Genomic DNA, 24,036 nt, shown 5'->3' with positions numbered 1-24,036 from the left:
TAATCCATTTTGAGTTTATTTTTGTGTATGGTGTTAGGGAGTGTTCTACTTTCATTCTTTTACGTGTAGCTGTCCAGTTTTCCCAGCAACACTTATTGAAGAGACTGTCTTTTCTCCATTGTATATCCTTGCCTCCTTTTTCATAGATTAGTTGACCATAGGTGCGTGGGTTTAACTCTGGGCTTTCTATCTTGTTCCATTGATCTATGTTTCTGTTTTTGTGCCAATACCATATTGTCTTGATTACTGTAGCTTTGTAGTATAGTCTGAAGTCAGGGAGTCTGATGCCTCCAGCTCCATTTTTTTCCCTCAAGACTGCTTTGGCTATTCGGAGTCTTTTGTGTCTCCATACAAATTTTAAGATTTTTTGTTCTAGTTCCGTAAAAAATGCCATTGGTAATTTGATAGGGATTGCATTGAATCTGTAGATTGCTTTGGGTAGTATAGTCATTTTCACAATGCTGATTCTTCCAATCCAAGAACATGGTATATCTCTCCGTCTGTTGGTGTCATCTTTAATTTCTTTCATCAGTGTCTTATAGTTTTCTGCATACAGGTCTTTTGTCTCCCTAGTAGGTTTATACCTAGGTATTTTATTCTTTTTGTTGCAGTGGTAAATGGGAGTGTTTCCTTAATTTCTCTTCCAGATTTTTCATCATTAGTGTATAGGAATGCAAGCAATTTCTGTGCATTAATTTTGTATCCTGCTACTCTACCAGATTCATTGATTAGCTCTAGTAGTTTTCTGGTGGCATTTTTAGGATTCTCTATGTATAGTATCATGTCATCTGCAAACAGTGACAGTTTTACTTCTTCTTTTCCAATTTGTATTCCTTTTATTTTTTTTTCTTCTCTGATTGCCATGGGTAGGACTTCCAAAACTACGTTGAATAATAGTGGTGAGAGTGGACATCCTTGTCTTGTTCCTGATCTTAGAGGAAATGCTTTCAGTTTTTCACCATTGAGAATGATGTTTGCTGTGGGTTTGTCGTATATGGTCTTTATTATGTTGAGGTAGGTTCCCTCTATACCCACTTTCTGGAGTTTTTATCATAAATGGGTGTTGAATTTTGTCAAAAGCTTTTTCTGCATCTATTGAGATGATCATATGGTTTTTATTCTTCAATTTGTTAATATGGTGTATCACATTGATTGATTTGCATATATTGAAGAATCCTTGCATCCCTGGGATAAATCCCACTTGATCATGGTGTATGATCCTTTTAATGTGTTGTTGGATTCTGTTTGCTTGTATTTTGTTGAGGATTTTTGCATCTATATTCGTGAGTGATATTGGTCTCTAATTTTCTTTTTTTGTAGTATCTTTGTTTGGTTTTGGTATCAGGGTGATGGTGGCCTCATAGAATGAGTGTGGGAGTGTTCCTTCCTCTGCAATTTTTTGGAAGAGTTTGAGAAGGATGGGTGTTAGCTCTTCTCTAAATGTTTGATAGAATTCACTTGTGAAGCCTTCTGGTCCTGGACTTTGGTTTGTTGGAAGATTTTTAATCACAGTTTCAATTTCATTACTTGTGATTGGTCTGTTCATATTTTCTATTTCTTCCTGATTTAGTCTTGGAAGGTTATACCTTTCTAAGAATTTGTCCATTTCTTCCAGGTTGTCCAATTTATTGGCATAGAGTTGCTTGTAGTAGTCTCTTAGGATGCTTTGTATTTCTGTGGTATCTGTTGTAACTTCTCCTTTTTCATTTCTAATTTTATTGATTTGAGTCCTCTCCCTCTTTTTCTTGATGAGTCTGGTTAATGGTTTATGAATTTTGTTTATCTTCTTCAAGAACCAGCTTTTAGTTTTATTGATCTTTGCTATTGTTTTCTTTGTTTCTATTTCATTTATTTCTGCTCTGATCTTTACAATTTCTTTCCTTCTGCTAACTTTGGGTTTTGTTTGTTCTTCTTTCTCTAGTTCCTTTAGGTGTAAGGTTAGATTGTTTATTTGAGATTTTTCTTGTTTCTTGAGGTAGGCTTGTATAGCTATAAACTTCCCTCTTAGAACTGCTTTTGCTGCATCCCATAGGTTTTGGATCATCGTGTTTTCATTGTCATTTGTCTCTAGGTATTTTTTGATTTCCTCTTTGATTTCTTAAGTGATCTCTTGGTTATTGAGTAACATATTATTTAGCCTCCATGTGTTTGTGTTTTTAACGTTTTTTTCCCGTAATTCATTTCTAATCTCATAGCGTTGTGGTCAGAAAAGATGCTTGATATGATTTCAGTTTTCTTAAATTTACTGAGGCTTGATTTGTGACCCATGATGTGAGACCTGGTCTCAACCATCCTCCTTCTCATTCTCTGCTTGCCAAACCATGCTAGTTTTCTTTCCAGTTTTCCTGCCTGAGGGCCTTTGCACGAGCTGTTTTTCTGTCTGCCATATCTAAGGCTCCTTCCTTCCTTCCCGCTCATTTTCTTTTTTTAAAAATTTATTTTATTTATTTTTATCTGTGGCTGCGTTGTGTCTTCGTTGCTGCGCGCAGGCTTTCTCTAGTTGCGGCGAGCCGGGGCTACTCTTTGTTGCGGTGCACGGGTTTCTCATTGTGGTGCCTTCTCTTGTTGCGGAGCACAGGCTCTAGGCACGTGGGCTTCAGTAGTTGTGGTGCGTGGGCTGAGTAGTTGCGGTGCATGGGCTCAGTAACTGTGGCTTGCAGGCTCTAGACCGCAGGCTCAGTAGTTGTGGTGCAGGGGCTTAGTTGCTCTGCGGCATGTGGGATCTTCCCAGACCAGGGTTCGAACCCGTGTCCCCTGCATTGGCAGGCAGCTTCTTAAGCACTGTGCCACCGGGGAAGTCCCTTCCTGCTCATTTTATAAACACCTAATCAGTTCAAACATCACTGTGCTCAGTAAGCCTTTCCTAACCAATCCCTCAAATCTAGGTCAGGGTCTTTATTAAACCTTTTTACAGAATTCCTATAATAGTTTCCTTAAAAGCATGTAATCACATAATCCTTACTGCTGGGAGTATCTAACCTTTTTGGTGCCATGGGCTCTTTCAGCCATCTGGTGAATCCCATGGGGGAGTGCTGCACCCTGCGCCACCACAGCTATTTCCAGCTTCCCCGTGATAACTTGAGGGACCACGAGCTTAGTCTGTATTTCTGATGGGGGAGAATGGTTACTTGGGCTGTGCCCAGTTTTCGAGGGCCTCGAAGGAGTTGGAGGCTGCTCTGGAAATTGTCAAGAGACCCACACTCTCATCTGTCATTGGGAACAAAGAAAACCAGGAAGGCAGAGGGAGTGGGAAGGAAGCTTTTTGTGCCAAGTATTGTTAACCAGGGAAGAAGCACAGACTTGAGCCGTAGTAGTGATGCATTGTGTCTGCATGGGACAGTTTTCACCTTTTAAGCACTTTTGAGTTACCCTCCTGACCTCTTCATTGCCGTCTTGCAGATAGGAAAACAGATGTGGGAGGTGTTTGTGGCTAGAACATATGCGATGCTGCACCCCCGTCCCCTCTGGTATGGACTACTACAGGCTGCGTTCCAGTTCCCAGCCCTCCTCCCACTCAGGGTCCTCGGCCCAGCCCAGTGGCTTGGTCTCTCTGGACCCAGTGTCTTCCTTCATCTTTAGGGGAGAGGGTGCCCTTGTGGACCGTCTGAGAGGAAGACACGGAGCCTGGCCCGTGGCGTATGCTTGGCAACTCCAAGTAGAGAGAGTTCGGGTGTTGTAAATCCCCAAAATGCCAGAGCTGGGATCTGGCTTTGATCCGGTTCCGGCAACTTCGCCCCTGCGGTTTCCCTTTCATGAGCTCTTGGGCATGGAGGGGGGAAGATGACACCCCAGAGCACCAAGATGCCAGGTTTGAAGTCCTACGTGATCGGCTTTGGGGGATTTTGTGTTTACCTAGACCTTTTGGATACAGCCCTTCAAAAAGAGAAATCCTTCCCTGAGGCCATTTCTTTGGAAATTTCCCCTAAAGGCGATAAAGAAATGACAGGCATTTGAGCTGTCTTAGGCTAGGCTGGTGGCTTTGTTCAGCTGAGAGGTCCCTTCTGCTGAAGAGGAGACGGTGCTCCTCTCCTTCCCTGCCAGGCAGGCGGGTCCCCGGTGGGCAGCATCTGTCTCCCCTGTGGTCCTCCGCTGGGCTGGTGTATGATGTTGCCGCACCCCACCCCGCAGGAGGCAGCAGTTTCTTGTCTGTTGACAAGCTCCGTAAGAGGCGATGGCACCGGATCGCTGTGTTTGAGCAGTGCTCTTCGTCTGACGCTTGATCAATAGTTGGCCCGTTGCCTTACGTGTGAAACTTGGAGGGGTCCAGTGGTGGGAGGAGGCCCCAGGGAGGACTTCAGATCCAAATCGTTTAAGGCACTTGGAAGTTACACTAACTTTCACAGAGAAAGGATCCCGTGAGTTTATCTCAGACGCCCCAAAGGAAGAGGATTGGGGGTAGGGGAATCTCTCATTTACTTGTGGAACCACTGAGAAAATATCCTTGACGTTGATTGAGAATCAGAGGACCTTGGGTGCTCTGCTAGAAGCCTCTTCATTATTTAACGAAGGCTGGGATCCTAATCACAGGTGGTTCAGAATGAAGGCAGGAATTCTCAGAGCTGGTAGAGCATCATCCGAGATGCCTGTGAAATGCAATCAGACACCAGTGAGAAGGTAATCAGGCCCCCAGAAGGGGAGGCTGAGGTCAGGAGCACCTCACAGGGGACATGTGTTTAGAGAGCCGGGTGTGGTGCCTCCCTCATGGTTAAAAGGCTTTGATTTTGTGCAGAAGGATGTCTCAAGACGATTGGCCAACTCCCTGTGTTAGGTGCATTTGCAGTGGCCATTTGTCAGGGGTGTTGGGCACCTGTTCTCCGCCGAAGGCCGGGCTCCTGGTGCTTGTTTTAGATCAGTGGGAAATTCACCTGGCCTTGGGGGCCAGGCAGCTGTGGGTGAAGGCAGTGGGGAGGGGCGGGGACTGTGGCAGATGTGAGCGCACACGCCTGTCTGAAGGAGGCCTGCACTGCCGCCCAGGAAACCACTGCTGTGTGTGGATGGAGGCCCAGTTTAAAAAGCCAGCTTTGTATGTTTTCAAACACTGTGTGGGCCTGGCAGCTTGTCCCCTGCGTGTGCCACTGGGTGTCAGGCCCTCAGATTCTGGTTGGCCCACAGCGTTCTCTGTGATCGTTACCCCAACTCTGTGAGGAGGATATTATTACCTGGTACTAGCCACCCATTTTACAGATGAGAACACAAGGGTCCATGTGAGTCTGGCTCCAAAGCCCACCCTTTATTATACGAGCTCTTCTAAACTGTCCCTTCTGTGATGTACCACAGTGCTGCCTTTGTCTGTGATACTTGGAATTTGGGGGGAGGTTTTGTTGGAAAGAAGGGTGTGCATCCCTCAAAAGGCCCGCAAAGCTTGGAAGCACAAGGCATGAGTTCTTTGGAGGGTGTCTGGTCATCTCGTCTCCCCCAGGGGCGTGATGAACACGTCGAGGGAGGGGGCCGAGGGGCCCGGGGAGCACAGAGGAGACCTCGGCGGGGAAGCCGGAGCTTCAGGGAGACTGGGTGTGGGCTGGCCACAGGGGAGTTGGCGAGGAGGGGGTGGAGGGCGGTGAGGTCAGAGACGTGGAAGGGGTCATGTCACATGGGACCTGTGGGCCAGGGCAAGACCAAGGGGTCGATTCCGTCCACTCAGTGCGCCGTTCGTTCAGCCCAGATTTACGGGGAGCCCACTGCGTGCTGGGCTCTGATTTAGTGCCGAGGACAGTGTAGCAAACAAGACAGAAAGTGTGCGGCCTCGTGGAGCTTACATTCTAGTAGGGGAGTGTGATTGCTCATTACAGACAGTCCACGAGGTCAACAGTATCATGCCACGTAGTACTGAGCGCAGGAAGATCTCAGCTCTGCAGGGGAGGGGGCCTCTCAGGCTGTGTGAGGGGCAGAATACGGCACAAACAACACAGATGCAGTCGGTAAACGTGTTTCAAACAAAGGTTTGGCCTCCCTTTAGCTTCTACGTCTGGAATCACCAAACCACTGATCCACAGGCCAAAACTCTCCCACCAGCACCTTCTGTACAGCCAGGAGCTGAGAGTGGTGTTTCTATGTTAAAAAGTTGAAAAAAATGAAAAGAAGAAAGTTTCATGACACATGAAAAATGGTATGAAATGGCAATGCGGGGCCCATAGCCAGTTTCATTGCAGCAGAGCCACGCCCATCATGTCCCGATGACCTCGGCTGCTTCTGTGCTTCATAGGCAGAGCTGCGTAGTTGTGACAGAGACCATATGGCCGGCAAAGCCAAGCACACCTACTGTCCTGCCCTTTACGGAACAAGTGTGCCAGCCCCTGTGCTAGGTCCTCCTTGGAATCTGCAAACGCTTCCTCCACATCTGGCCCAGAAGAATCCACCCTCTCAGGGAGGTGAAGAGCAGAAGGGAAATTTGTTCCACCTGCTCCTCCCTCGGGCCGAGATGGGCGAACCTCAGCCCACAAGCCTCCGGCCCAGGGCCCCCATGTGTGGCCTCAGACAAGTGTGGATCTGTGGAGGCCCCTCAGTTACAGAATTCCCCACCCCCGCCCCAGCAGGCTGTCCAGTGGTGAAGACTGTACGCTCCCAGTGCAGGGGGCACGGTTCGATCCCCGGTCAGGGAACTAAGATCCCGCATGCTGCACAGCGTGGCCGAAAAAAAAGGTGGTCCTGTTAGAGTGAGGCCAGGCCATCCTCCTTTGTGAGCCTAAACCAATATTTTCTAGTCCATTGAGACAGTGGGATTGTGTACTTTCATTCAGAACAGTATTACCAAGCTCTTCTTGACAAGGCAATATATCCGTGACATAGTAAAATACAACAAGAACAACTAATTCACTCACAGGGCCATAATGCGTTGTATCCCATGTACATCAGATTGCATGTATGTGTTTTTACACATGCATGAAGACGTTGGATCCCCAGAAAGTTAACAGTGGTTGTCTCTGGATATGGGGATTTCGGGTGATTTTTTAAAACTTTCTTCTTCTTACTTTTTTGGATGACTTGGATTTCTTTTTAAAAACATTAACATGAATCATCTTAATGAGCAAAGAAAAAGCCAGCTATTTTTATTTCAAAGAATAAATAAGAAGAATGGTTGCATCCGCATGTGGGTGATAGGATTATTTGTGTGGTTATGATGTAACTGTTAAGAGATACGTGCATCCCCATACGGCTCACCCCTAATTGGAGCAGGGGAGTGATGGCTTCAGAATGAAGGAGATAAGTAAAAACATAGGGGGAGGTGAGAAAAGATGTAGAAGTCAGAGAATCTGACGTGTCATCATTGGAAGGACACGAGCTTCCGAGTATATAAATCTCCTTGGTTCATTATTGGAATTTGGAAAGTTGGGAGTGTAGATCTTTCCCTGATTCCTCCCCCTCCCCAGCCCCGCCCTCTTGAGAAACTGTAAACCACTTAGACGTTAGGGTATTTTAAAATGGTATGTGAGCGCCACCTAGTGTCAGCACTCTGTCATTTCACCCCCTGTGTCTGTGGGAGCCTTAACATCACATTCTTTCTTTGATGTCCCTGCTCTGGTGGCATTTGCGCAGCAGGCAGCGAAATGCCTCCCGGGGTTCTGCAGGGCAGTGGGGATGCCTCATTAATTTATCCCTTCCTTCTTGTCTCAGTTGCACAAAGCGAATCTGTCCGACTGAAGCGGGGTTTGGCAGTCGAAGAGCAAAAGGATACCTCCCTGTCAAAACCAATCTCCGCTTTTCTCCGTCAGCTGGCTCCTTAGAGCTGGGCCCCTGCTTCTCTGGCAGGAAAGCCATCCTCCTCAGGGCTGCCTTGGGCTTGGGGCTCTTGAGGAGCAAATAGGGGACTCCGGCTCATGGTGGGCTGCTTGGCTTGTAGATGGGCTCCTGGGAGAAGCCAGAACCAAGCCCCACGTCCCCTGGCCCGTCCCCTCCAGGGCTGCTCCCCTCCTGCCCCCCAAACCCCAGCATCGTCCTCACTGCGTCCCTCGCCCTCATGCCCCTCCTTGTCCAGCGCATCGCCAGGCTTTGCCTCTGTCTTCTCTAGAACCTGCTGTTCTCCTGTTCTCTCCTAGGTGGGCAAGCACCCAGCCGTCTGCAGCACTTCCTCACAGGCCTCTCTGCTCCTCTCTTAGCCCCTCTGGGTTCTTCTTTGCTCAGCTGAAGCTCCAGGGAGCTTTGTAAAGTGCACACCTGCCTGCGTCATTCTCTGGTTCAGATCCTTCCCGTGGCTTTGGAGTGCCGTAGGGTGAAGGCCAGAATTTTCACCTGGGCCTGCGAGGCTTCCCGCTCCACCAGCCTCCCTTGATCCAGCCCCACTGCCTTCCTTTGGGCCCCTCAGGCCTTCTCCCTGCTGAGGTCCCTTGGCCGGCCTCCCCTCTTCCCCTGACCCCCACGTAGTGAATCTCCACGCAGTTCTCAGTTGGATGCACCTGCCTCACAAGAGTCTTCCCTGGACCCTGTAGCATGAATCAAGTCTCCCTAGAAAGTGCTTGGAAAATACAGCGTTCCTCTCCTCCCCTCCGCCCACCCCATCCTGGTGTGTGATAGTAGCTGCGTACGTGTCATTCTTTGATGAATTCCCATCTTCCCCTTTAGACCTGTAGTTCTCAGGGGTGTTCGGCCCCCCAGGGACATTTGGCGACACCTGGGGACATTTTTGGTTGTTTTGACTTGGGGGCAGTGCTACCGGCATCTAGTGGGTAGAGGCCCAGGATGCCGCTGGACATCCTACGGTGCACATGACGGCCCCCAAGAGCAAAGAATCTTCTGGCCCGAGAGGCCGGTGGTGCTGAGGTTGAGAAACCCTGCTTCAGAATGGAAGCCCTGTGCGGGCAGGAACCAAGGCCACTGGGAAAGAGCACGTTTGGAGGGCCAAAATGTCGCTGTTGATGGCTGACTTGATACTCTCAGCCCTTAAATGGGTTTGTTAGTAGATAGATATAGAGCCACGACATTCCTTCAAACCTGCCGGCCACAAGGAATAAACAGGGGAATTAGCCTGACTTTTCCTTTGCCCTGCATCAGGATAGTTATACAGAGTCCTGCTGGTCCAGAGAAAGTCGTCCTCGTTTTTTGTGCCTTTGCTTTAAAATTATTTAAAGTCTCATTTTGCATTGTATTTGTTTACACTCTGATCTATCTACAATAAAATGTCATCTGCAATTTTAGTTAGTTGGGACATTCCCACATGTCAGATGGCCTGGCTTCTAAAAAAATTCATTGTGGAAGAAGAGGCCAGATGAGAATGCTAGATTAAAAGAGGTTAAAGCATTATAACACTGAATGTGACATGTCATGTGGGCGGGGAAAGGGTTATATAAACAATCTTTTGGAGACAGTTGGGGAAATTTGAATAGGGATGAAGTAAATGTCAGATAATATCAAGTTAGTGTTTATTTTCTTAGGTATGACAGTAGTCAGCTTGGGCTGCTGTAACAAATAGCATAGACTGAGTGTCTTACAAACAACAGAAATTTATTTCTCACCGTTCTGGAGGCTGGGAGGTCTAAGATAAAGGTGCTGGTAGACTCACTGTCTGGTGAGAACTTGCTCCCTGATTCACAGACAGCCGTCTTCTCACTATGTCCTAACGTGGCAGAAGGGGTGAGGGAGCTCTCTGGGGCCTACTTATGAGGACATTAATCCCACTCATGAGGGCTCCACCGCCATGATCTAATTGTCTCCCCAAGCTCGACCCCCTAATACCATCCCATTGGGCATTAGGTTTCAACACATGAATTTGGGGGGCACATAGACACTCAGACGTTGCCACTATAGACGAGAATGTCCTTATTCTTAGGAGATACAGACCTGAGTTTAAGGAGTGAAGTTTAGAATGTCTGCAACTTGCTTTCAGTGACACAGCAGGAAAGCGTGTGTGTGTGTGCGTGTGTGTGTGTGTGTGTAGAAAGAGGAGGGGGGAGGGAGAACGGGTGTGGCAAAATGTTAGCAGCCAGTGGATCCAAGCGATGGGGGCGTCGGTGTTCCCCATCCTACTGTGTCAACCTTTCGAGGTCGCGGTCTTGAGGGACACGGGGCGTGTACGTATGTAGTGCCAGGAGGCCCTGAGCTTGGCCGTGTGTCTTCAGTCTGCAGCTCTCCGCCCATCCACATGAAGGTGCAGCCCCTGAACCAGACAGCACTGCAGGTGTCCTGGAACCAGCCGGAGACCATCTACCACCCACCCATCATGAACTACATGATCTCCTACAGCTGGACCAAGAACGAGGACGAGAAGGAGAAGACGTTCACAAAGGACAGCGACAAGGACTTGGTAAAGCCTCCCTGTTCTGAGTCGGGGTGTCTGTAGCAATGAGAGGGGCCCCTGCGCATCTCTTCGGTGTGCTTTTCCCTGTGGCATCCCAGCCCTACGCCGCCTGCTGAGGGCGGGTGCCACCGGGGTGAACCGGGGCCAGAGCCTGCCCGGGATCCATTCCGCCTTTATACTTGACGGCTACACCACCCGGAAAAGAGTTAATTCCTTTGTAACTGGGCCCTTCAAAACTGACTGCTTTTTCTTTCATTATTTAAAAAAAAAAAAAATCCGAAAGCCTCCACAAAGCCCTTGTCCTCTCTGATAGCGTTGCTGTAAATGTTAAGTGAGTTCTACAGTTGTAGAACAGGGCCCAGCACAGAGCAAGCACCGTGCCAGTACTGGCTGTTATTATTATTGCAGCTGTCGCCCCCGTCCTCCTCCCCACCCCTATACTGTCACCCACACCAAGCAGCTTTCCGAAGTCCCCACCACTCCCTTCTGTCACATTTCATCTGCCTCATACATTCCGACCTGCTAGACCCCAGTGACCACGGAATTTTTAGCCACTGTTCTCAGACTCTCAGACGCTGTGATACCTGACCTCACTTTGAGCTACACATGCCCAATCCAGCTGCTCATCTTAAATGTGCATAAATATTTAGTGCCCAGTCCCCACCAAGGCCCTTCAGAACAGATGTTTGCAGAAGCCTTCTTCTTCCCCTGGAAAAGCAATCGCTCCAACAAGCGCTGGTCTTTACATCTCTGCAGGGAAACTCAAAGTGACACATTTGGGTTTGAAAGCCTGGCGTTTATTGTTAATCAAAAGAAGTCTTTGGGATAATGAAGCCCATAATTGTATATGCACATGGAAAATGTAATAGCACTGAGTGGGATTCTTAATGACTGTTAGCACTTTTTTTCCTCCCCGTACAGAGTCCCCGGGGCCCATTCAATCAGTTATAGAATAATACTTTTCGTATTCCTTTAGATGAAGATTCTTTTACTTCATTTCCATTTATGTTTTCAATTTCCCCACTAGACATTGTTAGCTGGGTCACATTAGGGAATGATGAGCTTCATGAAATCGGAGAGGAATCTATTGAAAGGCACCCAAGGTTATGATGTGTTTTAACCTTTCTCTTGTCACGACTGGAACTCCGTGAGGGATGTTTCTCTTTCTGAACTGAGGTGGCTTGCATTAATCAGCAGAAACTATCTAGGCGCTTATTCGGTTTCTTATTCTAAGTGGAAAATAATTAAACATGCAGAGATGAATAGATAACCGGCTTGGAGTGAATTCTAATAAATCCCTGCATAGATGGAGCGAAGATATTGCTCTGAACAGAAGACGGGGTTGGAGGTTTAGAGAATGAGGCATAAATGAGTTTCAGAGAAAGAGAGAGCTGTAGAGAAAAACATGCTTTGACAGCAAGTTCTTTTTTTATAAGAATTTCTAGGGGTGGTTATTTTCTTTGGGGACACACAAAATTAATTAATTCCTCAAGAAGTTGAGAGTGCTGACTTAGTGGCAGCAAAGCTATCCTCCAACTTGGGGTTCTTGTGGCCCAGAAGCCTAAAAGTCATACTGAACATTTTCCCGGCATTCTCCAGCATCCATCTCTCTCTCTCACGCCCTCGCTGCCAACCTGTGGGACAGGTGTTACTGCCTCCTTTTTCCAAAAGAGAGAAATGAGGCTGAAAGTGAAATAACTTGACCCCAACCTCCTCCTCTCACCAGGAATCCATTTGCTAGGCAACAGATAGCAGGCGTGGCCACGATAACATTTTAATGCCTCTTCAGAGGTTTTCAGTAGCTACACTGGGGAAAACCCACTCAGTGGTTAAGCTCCCAGAGCTGCTTTCTGGACTTGGCCCACAATGCAATGACAAGACATTTCATCCATTAGGGAGTCTTTGAAAATCAGTTGCTTTTGTTGTTTGTTTCTTCAGGAAGCAAGCCCTGCTGGCTTTTTAGGTATTTTCCATTTTCTGATTTTTAAAAGACTCTTGGAATAAAGCTTTGAGGAATGGGGGTCTGGATTTGGCTCGTGATGTTGGACCAGGGGTTGGGAAACTTTTTTCTAGAAAGGGTCAGACAGTTAAGATTTTAGGCTTTAAGGGCTATATGGCCTCTGTGGGCAGCTACTCAACTCTGCTGTCAAAGGGTGAAAGCTGCCATAGCAACAGGTAAATGAATGGGTGTGGCTGTGTGCCAATAAAACTTTATTTACAAAAAACAGACAGTGGGCCGGATTTGGGCTGTGGGCTGTCGCTTGCCACCCCTGTGTTAGACTGGGGGTGTACTTTCCATTTTGTGGTGTGGACTACCTACGAACAAGGCTTGCCTAGCCTTTGTTGTACAGCACTCACAAGAACCCTGTGAGGGAAATATTACTCTCTCCATTTAACAGTTGAAGGGAGCAGAGGCCAAAAGACATTGAGCAACTGACTCGGAATCACACAGCTGGTCAGTGGTGTGACACAGGTAGATCTCCTGTCCTCTGACCTCTAGTCAGGTGTTCTTCTTGCATCGTGCCCCATATTATCCAAGGTCAAGGTACAACAATGCCTTTAAACTGCAAAGAAACAGACAGAGATTTTGTTGTGGCTGTGCTAAACTCTGCACAGCCCTGGAAATTCAGTACACCTGATAATTCTAGAGGCTGTCTAGGGTAAATCACTATCGTTTATAAGGTAGAGTAGTTTTGACAAAAGTCCCAGCCTTGTGAGTATAAAGAGGGCTGAAGGCACGTTCCAAGCCCGAGTCAAGTATCTGAGCCAGGACGGCTTTTTGTTCTCTTACCCTACACATTTCCATGTCGAAAACAGATTCCCAGGTGAGGTTATTTCTGAAAGCTCATTCTTTTCAAGGTGAGCCTTTGGTCAGTGAGGAAACATCTGTTTGTCTGTTGTGCTTTGCCTTGGTACCCAGAAACCTACAGGCAGCACTTAACATTCTTTTAGGTTTGGCTTTCAAATGTAAAGTGTGCCCTGGCCTTCAAAACCAGCTCACTGCCTGTTCTTTCCTCCCCTGCAGAAAGCCACCATTAGCCCTGTCTCACCTGACAGCCTTTATCTGTTCCGGGTCCAGGCCGTGTGTCGCAATGACATGAGGAGTGACTTCAGCCAGACCATGCTCTTCCAAGGTGAGTAGCTGCCCTTTCTGTCTGCCCTGCATCCCCCGGGTCCCTTCTCCCTTGGGCTTTGTCTTTTTTCCCGTTCAGGTGCTTGGACACAAGAATACGAACCTGGCCTAAGCATCAGTGTGGGGTTTGCAATAACACCTGAAAAGCCTGGGGAATTTAGGCCCGTCTTTTTGGTTGGGGGTTTCACAGGCCAGAAGAGGGGAAGAAGAATGAAGTGTTGATTATTTTTTTAATTACTGTTATTTTCCAGCTGTGGGGAACCAAGTATTTGTCTAATACTGTGTCAGATCACAGAATCACCTCCTAGTCGTGTGGAGGAATATCGTCTTTGGATTTCTAACGTGATTCAGTTAGCTGATTTAGGGTCTAGTGGAAAGTTTCAGACCAGCACTAGGGCGAGGCTAGAGGAGCATTCACTTTGGTGCAGAATTCAAAGGAGCTCTTAAAAACTCTGTCATCAAGATACATTGTATTTCAATGGAATTTTTTTTTAAAGCAAAATCAATGCAAAAGGTTCTTGAACAAAATATCGAAATTTGGCATAAAGACAGGATCCACTCTGTCTTACTTGCCCCGACCTAATCCCAGTCCTGGTTCCAATAAAACTTTATTGACAAAAATTGGCAGCCAGCCGGTGGGCCGTAGTTTGCAGACCTGGTTTGGTGAGGGGCATTAAGACCAGCCTGAAGGGAGCAACCGGGGCATTGGGCTTTGCTCTGCCAGTCTGATGCCCTCCCTGGTAAGGTTCTTTACTTCCTGAATCCTCAGTTTCCGAGACACCTACACACCTACACACCAGGCCAGTGATTCTTAACTTTTGCAAGTCATGTATCTGATGAAGACTTTGGACACTTTCTCTAGAAAAATGCCAGAATTTTGCATATTACAGCTTTAGGGGTTCCATAAAACCTGTAGGCTGTGGATCAGCTTCATTGTCTGGAATCCTGTGAGAAATGCACATTCATGGGCCCCTCTCAGACTAAGTGTCTCAGAATCTCAGAAGGCGGGGCCCAGGAATCTGAATTTTAACCAGATGGCTCAGGTAACAGGCGTGCACATTACAGATTGAGAAGAGCTGGCTTAGAGCCGGGGCCCTGACACGAGGGCCCCAAGGTTGAGTCCTGGCTGCCACTTAGTGTTTCTGCGACTCTGAGAATGTTGACTAGCTTCTCTAAGCTGCAATTTCACAGTCCAAAAGTGGTAGTCGTGAGAGTACCGACCTCACGGGGTCCTTGTAGAGTGACAGGGGGTGACGCATGTTAAGTAATTAGCACAGTGCCTGGTACGAACTATAAATACCCCCTAAGTATGAGGTTTAATGTAAAAAATAATAAATGATGAACCCAGGATAAGAAGCCCTTCAGCTGAGAGTCCCTCCAAAGATCCCTTCTAGCTTTGCAATTTTGCATCTAGTATTGAAATATTCTTTGCTAATGTTCACATTATCTCATCCTTCCATTTAAACTAATTGAAATTAACATGGCTGCATTTTTTTCTCACAAATAAATCACACTCACCATGTCCACCTTTGCCCTGAATGTATTGGCCCATCTTCCTGTGTTGAGGAGGGTCCGAAAGCCAAGGCCAGGTCTATGCCAGCCCAGGGGAGAGAGCACGGAAAGCCAGAGTGGAGCCCCGGATCTTTCGGCACGTAAATCATAATTAGGCCTTCCATGCACTCCAGCTAGGAGCCTGGAATCTGCAGAACCACCTTTCTTGATTAATAGGCCCCTGAGCTCGTTGGCTTCTGCACGGACTTTGAAAAATTAAATGTTTGTAATGTAATGCAATTCAAAAAGGCCTTGTCAGCTGTAAATTCCAAGCACGGAATATTTTAAATGTCTGATCACGGTGACTTGTTGAAAATGGCCAGTGTCTCCTTTGTCTGCAGACTTTCTCTGCTCAGGGGTGGACATGCGTGTGCTCGTTTTCTGTAGTGGTGTTTGTCCCTGCATGTTGACAAAGGGGCACACAATGGCCTTAGCATCTTCCCTGCAGCAGTGGGCAGTGGAAAAACGAAATCTTCAGGTAAGCTAGCATGCCTTTTCTGGTGAGCCAAGTAGGAGTTTATGAGCAGTAGAGGCTGGTGTACAAAGCTGGTCAACTCTTAGGACTGAAGTTTTAAAAGGGAAGGAAATTAACTTAGGCAATTTCATGGACACCTTTGTTCAGAATAATTAGGTTTCCCAGTGATAAAGTTTACCTCTGGTTTGGGAGCATGAGGAAGCCCCGTGGAATATTTACATTATTATAGTAAATAAAGCAATATTTATGTCCTGTATAACGTAATAAATAAGTTATGTTTACCTTACTCTAGTAACTATGATAATAATGGTAAGCATTATCTGTAGAGTGGCTCCCAGTTACAGAGCATTTGCCCATAGGTTATTTCATCTGACCTCGTGGCAACTTGTAATGCAGGTGTTACTTTACGGAGGGGGAAATGATGTCCTGGGCAGTTGAGTAACTTGCGAAAAATCACTTGGCTACTAAGCAGAGTCCGATTTCTTATTCCAAAGCCCAATCATTTGTACACAACAACAGACAACCCCTAAAGCATAAATATTACCCTGTATCCCCGGTCTTCAACAAATGGCTAAAAAGATTGATTACTAAGTGTTCGAAAGCCTTTTTTGCAATTCTCAACAGTCATGGAAACTAGGGGCTCTTAAGCTTTTTCTTTGAGCCACAGACTCATTAGGCAGCCTGGCCAAGCCAACAGATCCTCTCTCAGAATGGTTTAAAATAAATAAGTAAAATACATAGGAAAGGAAACCAATTATGCTCAAATACAATTGTCAAAATATTTTAAACAAACAAATTGGGAACGTAGTCATCTGTGCACTTCTTTTATGAAAGTATTAAATGACAAGTGGTGGGTCTGTTAGCGACGGTGATTTCTGAGTAGTGATGAACATAAATGATACTCCAAAATAGCTCCAACAACTCTAAGGCAGTAGGAAAATATTCCCATTTCAATCACAGAGTCATAGGACGATCCTATTAAAATGCAGCTGAGATTTGGAGCTTGCGTTCCTCATGCGAGGAAAAGCTGCATCTTCGTGACAGCTTAGTGGGGATGCAGGTCTTATTTTTTTCCCCCGTCCCTGAAGTCCACCAGGCCGGTGGACTCCTGATCTGAAAGCTCTGGTAGAAACTTCGTAGTCACCACGGCTAGAACTGACCCCAGTGGAAATTGTTCAAGATCAATGAAAAGCGGGCATGTTGATGGAGTGGCCAGTTTGTTGGCCTTAAATTAAGGCCTTTGTAAAGGGCAGGGAAAGCAGGTCTCTTAGGGGGCTTTCTTCCGGTCTTCACAAAGGGAGGTGTGTGTACCTGTCTGAGGCAGTGTAATATCGATCACAGAGCAACTCACTGATGGTGGGAGGTTATGTTTAGTGCCAGGCAAGAACTGTTTGCTTCCTAGGCTGCCTCATTTGACCTGGTTGTATTGACGTCTAGATCGGTCTGTTCTCCACATTTGTCTCTTCACCCATTTCACTTTCCAGCTGAGCGAAGTGAATATATCGTTAAGTTGGGGGTCGCAAATACAGGTGCCCCGGGGCCCGGCAGGGAACACATACAAATGCGGGGAGGGCCGTCAGTGGGAAATTGCAGAATGTGCCCTTCGAAAAGGGGTGACAGACACTCAGCCCCGACCAAATGTTGCCCTGCAGGAAGGTGAGCTCAGTTTTGCCAAATATTGTGATTTTTCAGGGATGAGCAGGAAATTGGGATTTTTAGGTAAAAGTTGCCGTTTACAATGTTGGCAGCAAATTCTTTTTTTTTTTTTTTTTTCCAAAAAGCTTGCAGGGCAAATAAAAAAATATGTTGGGTACTTGCCCCACTTCTAGTTTAGATAAAAACTCCAGCAGGTACAAATGTTATTTATTTGGAGATTTAGCAGTTTTTTGCTAATTTTTCAGTGCCTTGTATGTATAGGAAGCAAACGTTTAGTTTATGTTAAGACTATTGTTTTTGAGATGAGCACAAAGAAGCAGTCTGATATATTTTTTAAGTTATACTGTTTAGCATTATTCACAATAGAGAAAAGGTGGACGCAATCTAGATGTCCATCAACAATGAATGGGTAAACAAAATATGGTACATACAGCAGAATATTATTTGGCCTTAAAAAGGAAGGAAATTCTGACACATGGGACAGCGTGGATGAATCTTGAAGACATTATGCTAAGTGAAATAAGCCAGTTACAAAAAGACAAGTAAATATATATGACTCCACTTACATGAGATATATGGAGTACTGAAACTTACAGAAAGTAGAAGGATGGTTGCCAGGAGCTGGGGGGGGGGAGGGGCAGGGGGAAGCTGGGACTTGTTTAATGGGTACACAGTTGCAGTTTTGCAAGATGGAAACATTCTGGAGATCTGTGGCACAAGGATTTAGCACAACTGAACTGTACACTTAAAAGTGTTTAAGATGGTAAGTTTTATGTTATGTGTATTTTACCACAGTTAAACATTTTGTGTAGTTATATTGTTTAATAATAACACATGGGTGAACAGAACTGAAAGAAGGGAAGAACACCAGAAGGAGTAATCTGTGGCTAATATAAAAGAATTTGAGGGACTTCCCTCGTGGTTCAGTAGTAGAGAATCCGCCTTCCAACGCAGAGGACTCGGGTTTGATCCCTGGTCGGGGAACTAAGATCCCACATGCTGCAGGGCAACTAAGCCCGCGCTTCACACGCAGACTGCAGAGCCCACGTGCCCTGGAGCCCGCACGCTGCAACGAAAGATCCCACATGCCTCAACGAAGATCCCCCGTGCGGCAACAAAGACCCAACGCAGCCAAAAAAATGAATAAAATAAATAAATAAAATAAATATTAAAAAAAAAGAACTTGACCATTTAAAGCAACAGTGGTGATGTGTTACGAGGTTTTAAAACTTAAGTATTGATAGAAATAAAATATATGACAGTACACAAAAAGTGAGTTGGGCAAATAAATTACTGTACAGTTCTTACATTTTTAAGGAGAAATAAAAGTACTAGTTTAAGGTAAACTGTAATAAGTTTAGGATGCATATTATAGTCACTGAAAGGATAATATAGGAGATTATAACCAAAAAGACAATAGAGAAGAACAATGGGATAATACAATTTCATTTATATGAAGTTCAAAAATAGACAAAACGCTGACAGAGATCAGAGTGGTGGCAACCTTAGGGAAAGGTCATGAGGGCGTTGCCTGGATGGATTCACGTGCAAACCTGCTGGGGTGCTGGAGGATGTCCATATCTTAATACGGGAGGAGGGGGAGTTACACAGGTGTTTACAGAGGTAAAAATTAATTGGACTCTACACTTAAGATTTGTGCGTTTTAGAGTATGTAAGTTTTACCTTACTAATAAAATAGAAAAATAATTAAAACTTCTTAAAGTTGTAAACTAATAGCTTAAGACAAGAGTCAGCAAACTGTGGCCCACAGGCCAAACCTGACCCTCTACATGTTTTTTAATGACTCACAAACTAAGAAGGGTTTTACATTTTTTGATGGTTGGAAAAAAAAATCTAAAGAGGAATATTTATTTTATGACATAAAAATTGTATGTATTTCGGATATGTGTAGGTAAGTGCAGTTTTGTCGAAACAACAAAGTTATATTGTTTACAGTGTAATTTCTTTGTTTCTCAGCTAATACCACTCGAATATTCCAAGGGACCAGAATTGTCAAAACAGGAGTGGTAAGTAGAGAATGCAATCGCTTTGTCGTGTCTGGTTGGTAATTTGCATGCAGTTAAAACTGTCACCACGAGGTGGCAGTATGATGTTGTCTAAATGCTCAATGTGAAGCGGTTAAAATACTGAATAAATTACATTATTCTATAATTCAATGCATTATAAAAACAAGCTGTGCGACAGAGTTAAACCAGTAGTGTTATACTGTTATAATTTTTGTCAAGATAAAAATTCTCCATATTTTTAATTATTTATTATTTGTGGGAGCATAGGACGTAAGAGTGCAAAGGAGTAGACATGCTAAAATTGAAAGGTTGTCATTTGGGAATTCCCTGGCAGTCCAGTGGTTAGGACTCGGCGCTTTCACTCAGGGGCCCGGATTTGATCCCTGGTTGGGGAACTAAGATCCCACAAGCCATGCAGTGCGGCTTTAAAAAAAAAAAGAAAGAAAGAAAGAAAAAAAAGAATGGTTGTCATTTGCCCAGTTACATTTGCACATTTCTGGAGCCTCAGTATCCAAGTTTTCCCCTTTCTAGTGCAACTAATAATCCCAATATTAATTGCAGCTTTGGTGATAACAATGAGAGCCTAAAATTTATTAAGCTTTTCCCGGGTTTCAGGCACAGATTATTATTTTATTTACTCCTCAGAGCATCCCACAAGATTCGTGTTACTATTACTCCCATTTTATGGATGAGGAAACTGAGGCTCAGTGAGTTAAAGTAATGTGCCCAGCATCTCCCAGAGAACAAGTGAGGGATCATGGACTCAAGCCCAGGCTGTCTGACTGCTCTCTCTCTCCAGTGCCTTATCTTATGTGGCACCTGGCATTTCATTAACCAACTTCAGAACTCAACATTTGCTAACTTGGTTGTCCTTAAACTACAGACTTTTCAAACTGAAACTTGATGATACAGTGATGAAATCTGAGTTGTTCTGGCTGTATTATTTTGAACTGTATAAATGATGGGATGAAATTCTGGATTCTGCACGCCAGGTTTCAAGAACTAAAATTAAACTAATAACTCAGAGCAACACATCTTATTTTCCTAAGATACTATGTACAAATAAAATCTCACAGCTGAGCCCCACTTTAGTATGGTGGGAAGAATGAGCTGAGGTTTGGCATAGGCAGCCACCTCTACCCCTTAACCTCTCTGCACCTCGTTTTCCTCACCTGTAAAATGGGGTGATGATCATGTGTGTCTCCAGGGTAGCTTGGGAAGCCCCAACACACAGTTGGTACTTGTTGAATAGAACTCTTATTGTTGTCATCTACATGAGCATAGATTTTGCCGTAGATGAATCCGGAGACTCTGGAAGGTACAGCGGCTGTACAGCGCCCGGCACGGGGATGCCGGCTGTAAACCAGCTCCCAAAGCCTTCAGTGGAGAGCATGGCCCCTGCTTCTGAACCTGCCACTGCAGACGTGGGCGGGCCACTGTCCCTCTGTCCATCCACTTCCTCACTTTAAGATGCGGAACCAGATCCTGGGGAGCGTTTCTAGACAAGGGCTGTGTATTCTCCACAAGAGCCACCAAGATATAAAAAACCAAGGGCTCCTGCTTCTTCCAGTGTCATCCCAACAACCGGTGGCAATCTGATGTTGCCAGTTTATTGCTTATTTGATGTTTGTCTTTCAAACAACGTGAATGCTACTTATTGTTTTGTCACTTAGCCTCCTCCTGAGCCCTATCAGTGAAAAGTTGGGGTTGATATGCTGGTTACGATTTTTAAGTCATTGTAAAAACTTTTAAGAGCAGAGATGGTCATCCGTGCATCACCTACTGTCAGCTTTGGCACCGTGCTTTAGGAAACCCCATGAGGAAAGTAAAAGATGAGTAAAACCCTTGGAGGGTCATACCCAGGGCCTTGTCCCCAATCCTGATGACTGACACTCTGCTTTCTCTTCCTCTGTCCCTTCCCCCAACCTCCCCGGGTGACCCCTTAAAGCCCACAGCCTCTCCCGCCTCTTCGGCCGACATGGCCCCCATCAGCTCGGGGTCTTCCACCTGGACATCCTCTGGCATCCCCTTCTCATTCGTTTCCATGGCAACTGGGATGGGCCCTTCATCCAGCGGCAGCCAGGCGACGGTGGCCTCGGTGGTCACCAGCACGCTCCTCGCCGGCCTGGGCTTCAGCGGCGGCGGCATCTCCTCCTTCCCCAGCACCGTGTGGCCCACACGCCTGCCCACGGCCGCCGCGGCCAGCAAACAGGCCGGCAGACCCCTCCCGGCCACACCTGAGGCCTTGGCCTCTCCGGGCCCCGACGGTGATTCGGCGCCAACCAAGGACGGCGAGGGCGCCGAGGAGGGGGAGAAAGACGAGAAGAGTGAGAACGAGGATGGGGAGCGGGAGCACGAGGAGGAGGGCGAGAAGGACTCCGAGAAGAAGGAGAGGAACGGGGTGACCCACGCCACGCAGGCGCGGAACCGCACCGAGCCCACCCCCGCCCCCTCGGCTCCCGGCGGAGCCGCCCAGGATGCTGGGCATCAGACTACAGCCGGGCGTGAGCGGGACCGCACTGCCATCCCCACCGCCGGGCCCGAGGACGCCCTGGACCCCCGCTCCGTCACCCTCACCCAAGTGCCCCCCACAGTCACAGAGGAGCATTACGAAGAGAAGGATCCCAAGAGGCCTGAGACACCGTCTAAGAAGCCTGTGTCCCCAGGGGACCGATTTTCTGAAGATAGCAAATTTATCACTGTTAATCCAGGTAAGTGGTCTACTCCTCACCTGAGCCTCCAGGCTGCTGTGAACGGTCCTACCCTTTATTTTTTTATTTATTTATTTTTTTATAATGATCTTGTTCTTTTTTTTTTTTAATTTATTTATTTATTTTTGGCTGTGTTGGGTCTTCACTGTTGCGCACGGGGTTTCTCTAGTTGCGGCGATAGGGGCTACTCTTCCTTGTGGTGTGTGGGCTTCTCATTGCGGTGGCTTCTCTTGTTGCAGAGCACGGGTTCTAGGCACATGGGCTTCAGTAGTTGCAGCACACAGGCTCAGTAGTTGTGGCTCACGGGCTCTAGAGCGCAGGCTCAGTAGTTGTGGTGCATGGGGCTTAGTTGCTCCGCGGCATGTGGGATCTTCCCAGACCAGGGCTTGAACCCGTGTCCCCTGCATTGGCAGGCGGATTCTCAACCACTGCACCACCAGGGAAGCCCCAGTTCTACGCTTTAAAAAATAATTGGGGGCAGGGGATAAGGGTCCAGAGAATACTTAATATTCCTGGAATTGTGTGTGTCTCTGGTATAAAAATGTGTGTGTGTGTGTGTGTGTGTGTGTGTCTTTCTATTTTATTCTAATAAGAATCACCTACTCTCTTATCGTTGCTGGACTAAGTCTTGCCTTGATACTTGTTTCCTGGTAAAATCGACTTGCCTCAGAATAACTCCAAGCACTTCAACCAGGCCCTGAAGTAAATGAATAAAAAAGACATCAATCTTAAGAAGTTTATCCTTCAAGATTTCATTCCTTATTCACTTATTCAGCACCTGTGTTTATGGACTGCCCATTTGGTGCCAGGCCCTGGGCTGGGTGCTAACCCCGGTGAGCACGGTCCCTGCTGCTTGCAGCTTACAGCGTAAAGGAGAAGACAGTGGTGGCGGCAGCTCGCCAGGGCGCACGCCGGGAAATCGGGAAGCAGGAGTGTTAGAAAGCAAGCAAGCAAGTTCTCTGAAAAGCCAGAAAACAAGCTAACTAACGCTAGAGATTGTGTACGGTAAATAATAGAGGAAATAAACAGGGTGATGTCAAAGAAAATAATCAGGAAGAGGACAGGGAGCTTTTTTAATTAAGAAAGGCCACTCTGGGGAAGTGACATTTACATTAAAACTGAAAGCGTGGGGATGGGGAGAGCTGGTATTAGCCCATGATCCCAGCCCGAGAAACAGGGCTTTCGCTCTCAGAGCCCCATTTGCTCTGTGAATTAGCCAGTTCCTGGATGATAAGACCAGGGCATGGCTGGTCTGGCCTCCACGGGGAGGATGTGATCCCCATCACACTGACCGAGGGCAACTTTGTGACTCTGTCATATGCTCAAATCTTTTTCTTTTCTTTTTTAATTTTATTTATTTATTTATTTACTTTTGGCTGCTTTGGGTCTTCGTTGCTGCGTGCGAGCTCTCTCTAGTTGCAGTGAGCAGGGGCTACACTTCATTGCGGTGCGCGGGCTTCTCATTGTGGTGGCTTCTGTTGTAGCAGAGCACGGGCCCTAGGCACACGGGCTTCAGTAGTTGTGGCACACGGGCTCAGTAGTTGTGGTGCGCGGGCTTCAGTAGTTGTGGCTCACGGGCTCTAGAGCGCAAGCTCAGTAGTTGTGGCGCATGGGCTCAGTTGCTCCACGGCATGTGGGATCTTCCCAGACTGAGGATCGAACTCATGACCCCTGCATTGGCAGGCGGATTCTTAACCACTGCACCACCAGGGAAGTCCACGCTCAAATCTTAATGAACCATCCTGATAGTTTCTACAAGGGAGCCCTGAGCGTGAGGGGTTGTTATTGTTGTGAGGGGTTTTCTTAATAAGAAGTTCTTTCTTTTGCCAGACTACAAGATGTTTAGCAACAATTTTTTTTGCATCTAAGCTGTTGTGGAGTTATAAGAGTGCAAAAAAAAAAAAAAAGCAACTGGTAAATATTTATTTGCTTTTGCACTTGTAAACATTAAAATTCATCTAAAGCTGAGACCTCGTATGTTAAGATACAACTTAGAATAAATTTTCATGTTTTGAATTACGTTCCTCCTTAAAGCTGGTATGGACTCATTTTTTGAAGTGTGGGTTTGCTATGGGCGTTGCTCACTTTGTCCTGGTTTTAGGGAAAGGTGCAGAGTGGCCCTCTGAGGAACTGAGTGGAGGAAATATTGAGCCACTTGTGAAGCTGTTTGAAGCTATTCCTGCATGAGCAGTGACATTCCCTCCAGGAATTTGCTGTGAAAAAGTTGGATTTCTTGCATTTGAAGATATTAAAGA

At 46.3% G+C, this 24,036-nt stretch overlaps 1 protein-coding gene across 3 annotated transcripts in view; it reads left to right on the top strand.

Moving 5' to 3' along the window:
- Positions 1 to 24,036, top strand: part of PTPRG (protein tyrosine phosphatase receptor type G) — a 731,557-nt gene that overhangs the window by 606,826 nt on the left and 100,695 nt on the right. For all 3 annotated transcript variants that reach the window (XM_007192374.3, XM_007192373.3, XM_007192375.3), the window contains exons 9-12: positions 10,050 to 10,234; positions 13,254 to 13,362; positions 19,021 to 19,070; positions 21,019 to 21,781. In XM_007192374.3, coding sequence (XP_007192436.2) covers positions 10,050 to 10,234; positions 13,254 to 13,362; positions 19,021 to 19,070; positions 21,019 to 21,781 — 1,107 coding nt within the window. The remainder of the gene's footprint in view (positions 1 to 10,049; positions 10,235 to 13,253; positions 13,363 to 19,020; positions 19,071 to 21,018; positions 21,782 to 24,036) is intronic.

Source organism: Balaenoptera acutorostrata, chromosome 10 (assembly GCF_949987535.1).
Source record: "Balaenoptera acutorostrata chromosome 10, mBalAcu1.1, whole genome shotgun sequence".
Classification (NCBI taxonomy): domain Eukaryota; kingdom Metazoa; phylum Chordata; class Mammalia; order Artiodactyla; family Balaenopteridae; genus Balaenoptera; species Balaenoptera acutorostrata.
This window is presented reverse-complemented; position numbering and strand designations above follow the sequence as displayed.